The following is a 9617-nucleotide window of genomic DNA, read 5'->3' as shown; positions in this document are numbered from 1 at the left end:
GGAGGGCTGATACCGTCCCTGCTGACAGGGTGCGAACGGGAGCTCATCGGCGATGCAGCGCTAACGAGGGATGGAAAGGTGCAAGAGTGTTGTCGAGGCGGTGCAAAGCGTGTGCGGGGGTGTGCGTGCACACCGCACGTGTGTGCTCAGCGATTCGCCCTGCCCCGCTGGGGTCCGGGTGGATCCGTGGCCGTTCAGGACCCCCAGCTCTGCAGGACCCCCAGAGCGGGGCCGGATGCCTGCAGTGGGTGTGCAATGCAGCATCTGCTCCTTGCAGATGGCTCACAGCTCTGCACCGCGGCGTCACCCAGCCCGCTGCCACCAACCAGCCCTCCCAGTTAAAGAGCCACCCGTGCCCAATTTGCCGGTGGCGTGGGGGCTCGGGTGACCATCAGGCTGTGACCCTCTGCAGGGACACACCTTTTGCGTGCCATGTGCGAGCGGCGGCCAGCTCTGCCTGCTGCTCTTCCTGTGGGGACACTCGGCTGGTGGGCCCGTGGGGTGGCACATCACGGGCCTCTCGCCGGTACGCGCTTGTGCCAGAGCCAAAAATAGCCGGTGATGCTCGGTGATGCTCGGCTCCCGCGGCGGGGAAGCGGTGATGTCACTCGCCGCCAATCACCGGCGGCCCCGAGGAGCAGCGCGGAGGAGTGGGAACGTGCTTCCCCGAGCATCCCTCCCCGAGCATCCCCCCCGGAACAGCCAGCGGCCGCGTGTGCCAGGAAAATGGGGGGCCCTTCCTTGATGGGGAGGGCGATGTGGGTCTAAACCTAGTTTTGGGGACCCCCTGTTTGGCTCTCTCCCAGCCCTGGGTTTCCCTCTCTCTCCCTCTCTGAACGCTGTGCTGAGGATGCAGCTTTGCTGCTGCTGGCAGAGCGGGATGACGCCAGGCTGCAGCGAGCAGGGCGGCACAGCCGGCACAGCCGGGGTGGAGCAGCCTCGGAGCTGAGACCAAAGTCCCCTGTAATTAGGCAGCTGGGAGGAGCAGGGTGACAGACCCGATGCGCAGGTCGCAGACGGGTTTCAGGCTAGGGGCTCCCAGGGATGCCCGAGGACATGTGGGCTTGGCTGGAGCATGGTGGCTCTGGGGGCCCGGCCCACCCTGGCACCGGTGGGAAAGCTGGGTCCGAGGGCTGGCACAGCAGAGCTGTGGCCAGGGGTCCCTGCATGGTCAGTCCTGCCTGCTGGAGGATGCAGGGGCACAAGCTAAATGCAGCCTTTTCCCTGCCACAAGGATACAGGGTAGCCCAGATGGTGCTGCTATGTGGGGAGCAGTGCTAGGCATGCTCTGTGCCCCTCTACTGAGAGCAGGGGTCCCCAGAACCCCTGCGGGGTCACTGGGCATCGTCCTCGCCCTGGTGCAGAGGTTGGGATGGTGTCCTGGAGCATTGGGGTGCTGATGGCCACTGTCCTGACTCCTGTGGTAGCTCAGGGGTGGCCTTGGAGCTGAGTGTAAGGGCTTGGGGCCCTCTGTTGGTTTTGGGGCAAGGGTGACCCACAGGCTGCCCTTGTTGGAGACAGGTGGCTGGGAATGGGTATCCTGGTTCGATGCTGGGCACCAGCAGTGGGATCAGCCACAGATTCTTCCTTTGCCCCCTTGCAGGTGCCCTTGGCTCGAGGGAGGAGCCCGAGTTCGTGACCGCTCGCGCTGGCGAGAGCGTGATCCTGGGATGCGATGTGATCCACCCGCTCACGGGACAGCCCCCTCCCTATGTCGTGGAGTGGTTCAAGTTTGGCGTCCCCATCCCCATCTTCATCAAGTTTGGGTTTTACCCTCCCCATGTGGACCCAGAGTATGCCGGTGAGTCCCGAGGGCGCAGGGGGACGAGGGGAGGGTGCCGGGTCCCGGCTGCGGCACGGCCGGGACGCGCGGCTCCGCTCCATCCGTTCCTCCGTCAGAAACCACGCGGGCTCTGCCTCTCGTTGCTCGCTTTCCACCCAGTTGGTTTTAATTAAGCAGCAGCGTTAGGAAGCCAGCTGGGCTGCGTGGGACGGGAGCAAGCGAGGCAGAGAAACCCAGGGTGACGCGTGGTGGCGGTGGCTGCTGCTGCCGCCGCTGCGCCCCAGAGCAGCTGTGAGCCCAGGGAGGGGTGCTGGGGGACAGCGGGGATGGAGCCAGGGCCACGTGCTGGGCGGAGGTGACAGGTTGGAGCTGCAGAACTCATGTGGCTGCTTGCCAATGTGCTGCCTGTGACACGTGGCCGGTGTCCCTCTGGTGGGATCTGTGAGCTGGAAACCAGCCCTGAGAAGGTTGGTGTGGCAGGACAGACATGCTGTGGTATCTCTTTCCCTGTGGAATGCAGTCCTGGGAATCTTCCCTGGCTCTTACCGGACTCTGCCCAAATTTCTCTCTAAGAAGTGCAGCAGCAGGGAAGATGCACCAGCTGAGCCCTGCCAAACTCTGCTCAGGAATGAGCGATCCCACAGCCCGGTGGCCACTGCACCAGGGTGGAGCTTTAGGCTGCTTTGCTCCTGACCCAGTTTTTGGGGCTGTGCACAGGGTCAGCTCAGGGCCGCCCTGCTTTTTGGGAGTCTCCCAGGCGGGGAAAAGCTTTGGGGCATGCCTGTGTGCCGGCTGTGCCGCCGCCAGCCCCCGGCTGGGAGCAGAAGGCCGGTGTCGCTGCGGGCAGACATTGCTCCAGGCACCTTGCCTGGCCCTGGCAGCTTGGCTCTGCCGTCCCCAGATGGGTGAGTGTGTCACCAGCCTGGCACCACCAGCCTGGCACCACCAGCTGCAGCCACACCACAGGGCTCAGCCAGCCCCAAACCAGGACAGTGCCCACACAGGGATGGGGTGTCCCCTGTGGTGATGTTCTGGGGGGCTGCTCTGGGGTCAGGATGGGGGTGTCCCTTGCAATGGTGCACTGGGGGCTGTTCCAGTTTGGGATGGGTGTTCCCTGTGGCTATGCTCTGGGGGCTGCACCAGTTTGGGATGGGGTTTCCCTTGTAGTGATTTTCTGGGGGCTGCTCCAGTTTGGGATAGGGTGTCCTCTGCAGAGATCTCTGAGGGGCTGCTCTGGTGTCAGGACGGGGCATCCCCTGCAGCGATACTTTGGGGGCTGCTCTGGTGTCAGGATGGGGTGTTCCCTGTGGCTGTGCTGTGGGGGCTGCACCAGTTTGGGATGGTTTGTTCCCCACAGTGATGTTCTGGGAGCTGCACCAGTTTGGGATGGGATGTCCCTTGCAGTGGTGCTCTGGGGGGTGCTCTGGTGTTGGGGACATGGTGCCAACGCTGTGCTCTCCCACAGGCCGGGCCAGCCTGCACGACAAAGCCTCCCTGCGCATTGAGCAGGTGCGCTCTGAGGACCAGGGCTGGTACGAGTGCAAAGTGCTCATGCTGGACCAGCAGTACGACACCTTCCACAACGGCAGCTGGGTCCACCTCACGGTCAATGGTGAGCGGGCCGGGGGCTGCGGCATCCCTGCGGTGCCAAAACGGGATTTCTGGGGGATGCTGGATGTCTGGGGGATGCTGGGCCTCAGTGGCATCTGTGCCTGGCAGACACGCCAGCCTGAAGCCATCCAGGCTGGCTGATCCGGCCAGGGTGTGACTTCAAAAGGGACAAAGCTTTATTAGGGATTCCTCAGTTTAATTACATGGAGCTTGTTTAAAGGAGAGACGTCAAGAACCGGGGCTGGGAATGAATCTCCTCTCAACAAACAGATCAGAAAATCAAATCTTTGTTTTCTTGAAATTCAGATTTACTCAAATTACTTTTTCATTTTATTAAGGCTGTATATTAAACTAATTAACAAATTGTCATTCTGTGCATCAGGAGAGAGATCTTTATTTTTAGCCCAGCAGCAGGGCTGTGCTTCTCCTGCTGCAGTGGGGTGGCTGGAGAGATGTGGCCACTGGCAGCTCCTCGCTGGTCTTGCCTTGACCTTGTGCAATTAATTTAACCTTTGGGGGGATGGCTGTGCTGTGGCACAGAGTAGAGCCACCTAATTGAGCCCAATTAGTGAGCAGGAGCTTTGCAAGCGGGGCTGTGCAGGCCACCAGCCCCATCCCTGCCTGCTGCCCTGCCTGCTGCTTCCTGCTTTCCCCCAACCTGCTAATGAGCTCCGAGGGCTTGGGAAGGAGAGCAAGAGGAGGAGGAAGGAGGAGAATGGTGGTGCCTGGCTCACCTCTGCCACGTGCACAGATCCTGCAAACCGCCAGGCAGAGGGGCTGGAAAATGGCCCCAGATGCCCTGTCCCTCCCCTTGGCAAAATGGGCCAGTTTTGGGGCTTTATGCAGCACGGGGCGTGCAGGGGCTTAATAACAATATAATAACCATAATCCTCCCAGCCCGAGGAATTGCTTTCAGGGTGAGGGCTGTGGCTTTCCCCCAGCGCATTACAACGCTTAATTTTCTTAGGGGGAAAATAAAAATCATTTGGGGAGAAACAAAATATAATTCCTTTTCTTTTTTTTTTTTTTTTCTCCCAAGCAGATTAAATTGCCAACCTGTCTTCCTCTAAAGTGGGCTTTAACAACCGCGGGTAATTAGGGGCGGGCTGTAATCCTGCCAGCCTCTTTCATCAGGAAGGAGCCTTTCGATCTGCACTGCGGTGTTTTCCCATGTTTTGACAATAGCGAGTTAATGTGCAGCGGGGTGGGGGGAGGACGCGGTGCTGGTGGGGAGGAGAGGGGACAGGGCTGGGGTGCGACGTGGCACCTCTTGGTCGGTGTCCCCAGGGACGCCCCTGTCCGTGCAGCCCCGTTTGCCTTTGGGGTGGGTGGTGGCAGCCCTGCCGTGGGGATGTGCAGAGCGTCCCCTGTGCGCAGGCAGCAGCTTCCCCTCTGTCCCCGTGTGCCCCCAGACCCGGAGTGGCCACGGGTGACCCGGTGGTCTCGTGTGCCCCCAGCTCCCCCCACGTTCACGGAGACCCCGCCGCAGTACGTAGAGGCGAAGGAGGGCAGCAGCGTCACCCTGACCTGCATGGCGTTCGGGAACCCCAAGCCCATCGTCACCTGGCTCAGGGAGGGAGACCTTTTGGGTGCCAATGGCAAGTACCAGGTAGGTGGGGGAGGGCTGCCGTGAGGACTCCTGGGCTGGGAGCTGGCAGGGACAGTATTGACGGGACCACGGTGGTGGTGGCTCCGCCGTGCCTGGAGCCAGCCGTGCTTTCTCAGCACTTCTCCTTGGTGAGATGCCCATTTTCCCCCACCCCATCCCTGCTGAGCAGCAGCCTGTAACGCTGCCAGCCCTTGGGTGCAGGCTGGAGACCCTCCAAGTGCTTGGGACAGCCCTGCACCTGACCTGCTCCCTGCAGACTCAGCCCAGGGGCCAAGACTCTGGAGATAGGGTGGGGGCTGCAGCCTGGGGTAGTGTCCCCCCAGCAGGGCAGGGCAGGGTTGAGCAGGGAGGATTTCCTCTCCTCCCCTCCCCTTCAGGACCCTTTTTGCATCCCAGAGGCTCCCAGGCAGAGATTCCCCCCTGAGCTGTAATTGGTAAATCAGGCATTGGAATCAGTGCAGGCACTAATGAGAGTAATTAGGAATCATTTGTTACTAATTGAAATAGAAGGATGAGGCAGAATGAGGTGGGGGGCAAGCCTGGCTGGGAGGCCTCCCTGTGCTTGGGGGTGCTGCTACCCTAAAGGTGACAGCCCCTTGTCCATCCTTCTGCTGTGTCCCCAGGGGGAATCCATCTGCTCCTCTTCCAGCTGAGAGGTGGCCCCACAGGGAGGACAGTGGCCAAGCTGGGGTCTCTCCTCATCCCCCATGATGGAGCAGGTCCTTGGGGGGCAGGGAATCCTCCAGCAAGGCTCCTTGTGAAGCTCCAATGGTGCTGGGGCGCTTGGCAGGAGCGGTTTGGAGCCTGCTGCCTGCCAGTCACTTCAGGGAGATGAATGTGCTGGGATGGTTATTTATTTATTTCATGATTTTTTTTTCCCTTCCCCTTGGCGTCGAGCAGAGACGCGTGTGTTGGTTTATTAATATCCCACGTCTTGCAGAGCGGGGAAACCCGTCTCTCATCCGGCCCTGAAAGCGCCGGCAGCTCTCTGCCGTGGGAAGCAGGGAGGGTCTTCCCCCATCCCCTGGGGGTCCCTGCCCACGCTCCAGGGTCTTCCCTTGTTCCCAGGTGAGCGACGGGAGCCTCACGGTGCTCTCGGTCAGCCGGGAGGACAGAGGTGCCTACACCTGCCGGGCCTACAGCATCCAGGGCGAGGCTGTGCACACCACGCGCCTGCTCGTCCAAGGTGAGACCTTCCAGCTCCTCAGCATCCCCTGGGAAGCTGGGATGGGGGGTTCCACGGGCCACAGGGCTGTGGTGTCACCCTGGGGCCACCCCCCAGGCCTCTGTGCCTGGCTGCCCCACGGCTCTGCATCCAGTTTGTAGGATGGAGGAATCTGCTTAATTGGGACACGGTGGTGGCCGTGCTGATGAGCAGCCAGGCCCTGATGGCAGCTCGGTTTTGTTTGGGAAGCGGGGAAAAGATTGAGGCTGTCATGAAGCGCCTCGTCAGACAGCGGTGATGCATGACAGGCCTCCTGCTCCTTGCTCCCTCTCTTATTAAATAAATCTTTAATTAGGTCAACAGCTACCAGCAGAGAGAGGAGCATGGGGTGTCCTCTGCTCTGCTTTTGTGGCAGTGGTGAGCTGCTGGCTCCTGGCAGTCTGTTCCCTCTGGATTTTTCCTGTGGGTGATACTATGCTCCAGAAGTGCAGGGGAGGAAGGGAGTTGTGTCCCTGTGTGCCCTGGGAGAAGCACCACAGGCGTGGATCCCCTCCTCAGAGCTGTAGAGATTAAGAAGAGGGTTGGGAATAACAGGGTCACTGTGGTTCTCAGTCAGCCCAGAGGTTAGGGAAAGGGTTGGGAATAACAGGGTCACTGTGGTTCTCAGTCAGCTCAGAGATTAGGGAAAGGGTTGGGAATAACAGGGTCACTGTGGTTCTCAGTCAGCTCAGAGATTAGGGGAAGGGTTTGGAATAACAGGGTCACTGTGGTTCTCAGTCAGCTCAGAGATTAGAGGAAGGATTGGGAATAGTAGGGTCACTGTGGTTCTCAGAGGATCGGGGCCAGCCCTGCCCCAGCAGCTCCCAGCCAAAATGCTGCGATGGAGCTGAACCCGAGCAACCTTTGTGGGGACACCTGTAGTGGTGGGAGTGACACCTTCCTCTTCCCCCCTCCAGGACCTCCCTTTATCGTTTCCCCTCCGGAGAACATCACAGTCAACATCTCCCAGGATGCTCTGTTCACCTGCCAGGCCGAGGCGTATCCCGGGAACCTCACCTACCTGTGGTACTGGGAGGAGGAGAACGTCTACTTCAAGAAGTGAGTTTATAGCTGGTTGGGCAACGTGTTCTCCTCCTCCTGCTCCTGGGCTGTGCTGGGAGTTGGGAATATGCTGGGCTTTGCCCCTGGCTCTCCTCGTGATCCTCCTCTCCTCTTCTCCTGCAGCGACTTGAAGCTGAGGGTGCGGATCCTGATCGACGGGACACTGATTATTTTCCGTGTCAAACCAGAGGATGCTGGAAAATACACCTGTATCCCCAGTAACAGCCTGGGCCGCTCGCCATCAGCCTCTGCCTACCTGACAGTGCAGTGTGAGTGCGGGGATGGGGCTGGGATTGATAACACCTGGCTCCCAGGCAGCCCCAGAGGCTCTCTTGTCCTGGTGTGACACTGGGAGAATCAGGCTGATGTGACAGCAGCCTTTGGATGAACACGGAATCATCCTCAGCAAAAAAGCTTAAGAGCATCCCACGTGGGTGTGGGAGACAAGAAAGCAAATGGTCTGAGCAGCCTGAGTGACACTGCTCAGCTGGGACCGGCATCCCCCTTGGCTACAAGTGTTTCTTAATTAGGTGAGCATCCTCCCATGGCTGCTCCCTCACTGTCCTCACCCTGCTGGTGTGAGGTGAGGGCTCTCAGTGCCAAGGTGTGTTTTTTGGTGTTTATTTCGGGGGCTTGTTGCTGTGGCACGGCCGTTCTGTTCTGCGAGCTCGGTGTGTCACATTCCTCAGGCGGTAAGCGATCTAAGATCTAAACAAGCGGAGGAAAAAGGAGCGGCGCTTCCCACGCTCGCTCGTTCTCCCGGAATCCCCGGGCGGTAATGGGTAGTGTGCCACCGGCATCCTGTGGCATTCCACAGTAATGGCCTCAATTGCCGCCGCTCCAATTGCAATATTGCTCTGCTAGGAAAGACTTCGGCGTTTTTATTTCATAATGAAAGACAGGCCTGAGCAAAGTGGGCTCTCAGCGTGGGTTTTCCAAGGCTGCCTTAGAGCTGCTGCTGCCTTTAGACCTGGTTCTGGTTAGTGGGGAGCCCAAGAGAAGGGCTGGCAGGTCCCTGTGGGGATGGATGAAGGGGCAGAGTGGGCAGGGGGATGGTGTGAGTAGTGCTGTGCCCAGGCACGGCGTGATTTGGGGCTTGGATGCTCTCAGCTGGGTGGCTCTTGGGAAAGCCTGTGGCCTCAGGCCATTAAATCTGCCCTGCCGCTAATCCAGGGCTGCTAGTCAGGGCTGATAGCTGTTAAAAATAGCTCTAATGGCAGGGAGAACAGGCTCGGACAATCTGCTGCTCAGCCAGGCTTCAGCACAAGGAAGGATGCTTGGCTTTTGGTGCCACAAACCGTTTTCCTCCTGAGCAAACCTCGTCCACACCGGGGTGATGCCTCTGGAGGGAACTTCCCATCCTCCGAAAGCAGATGGGGACACAGCTCTGGGTCATTAGTGGGCTGGGCTGGCCCCTGGCCAGTGACCTAGTAGTGAAAGGCTCGATCCCATTACCCTCTCCCGCACTGCTGGAGTCCTTGATTACATTTCCTAAGAGGTGGAGTTAAGCAGAGGGGGGTAAAGCCTGCTCCATATGTGGCACTGGGCAATCTGGGTTATGGTGCCACTGCCGGGGGCGCGCGGTTTTGGGGAGATGTTGGGGTGACATGCTGGGAGCAGAGCTCCCAGACTCTGCTGGATTTGCCCAAGAAAGCAATAATCTTCCATCTTCCACATCTTCCATCCCTTCCTGTTAAGCACCTTAATGTTTACCCCCCCCACATTGCATCAGCAGTGCAGGGATGCTGCACCCCAAAACTCCCACATTTATCCCTTAATGCAGCATAAGCCCCATCAGGATTTTCCCATAACCTCGTGCTGCCGGTGTCTAGACAAGATTGTAGAAATACTCACTCTTCTTATTAAAAATAACATTTTTTTAAAAAGCTTCTTATTAAAGAAAGTCTAGATTCTCTTCAACCCACTCGCACTTAATTAAAAAGCTCTTAGAAGTGCTGTTAATGACACATTCTAGACTGGAGGATTGCGAGACACCTCTCTGCGTGGGTGGTGCAGTGTGGAGGGGGGGTTAGATACGTATTTTAAGGTTTTTGCATCTTGGAAAGGGTGAGGTGGCTGCTGTTCAACATGACCCAGCCTCAATGAGGCACGAGTACAAGTAGATATGGGAGGTAAAGGACTCGTGGCAGCCTGGACACAGATCCCTTTTCCTATCTGTGTGTGTTTTAAGGCTTGGCAGTTGAAATAGCTTTGACTGCTTATATGTAAAACCAGGCTGTGTTGGGTGCTCATCACACCTGGCACATGTTGTGCTGTAATGGAGCAGCGCAAGCTTCAGCAGGATGCAAGTTGGTGTGCAACTGGGAGCAGGTGTGTCTCCCATTTCT

The 9617-nt window shown here is 58.6% G+C and overlaps 1 protein-coding gene across 1 annotated transcript in view; it reads left to right on the top strand.

Moving 5' to 3' along the window:
- The first annotated feature begins 1044 nt into the window (after positions 1–1044).
- Positions 1045–9617, top strand: part of IGSF9B (immunoglobulin superfamily member 9B) — a 32570-nt gene continuing 23997 nt past the window's right edge. Inside the window, exons 1-7 of the mRNA XM_059867001.1 lie at positions 1045–1111; positions 1604–1801; positions 3249–3395; positions 4852–5003; positions 6072–6189; positions 7125–7266; positions 7393–7538. Of these exons, the coding sequence (XP_059722984.1) occupies positions 1045–1111; positions 1604–1801; positions 3249–3395; positions 4852–5003; positions 6072–6189; positions 7125–7266; positions 7393–7538 (970 nt within the window). The remainder of the gene's footprint in view (positions 1112–1603; positions 1802–3248; positions 3396–4851; positions 5004–6071; positions 6190–7124; positions 7267–7392; positions 7539–9617) is intronic.

The sequence above is a fragment of the Haemorhous mexicanus genome, chromosome 24, assembly GCF_027477595.1.
Source record: "Haemorhous mexicanus isolate bHaeMex1 chromosome 24, bHaeMex1.pri, whole genome shotgun sequence".
Lineage (NCBI taxonomy): Eukaryota > Metazoa > Chordata > Aves > Passeriformes > Fringillidae > Haemorhous > Haemorhous mexicanus.
Note: the sequence above shows the minus strand (reverse complement) of the source record. Positions and strands in the feature narration are given on the sequence as shown.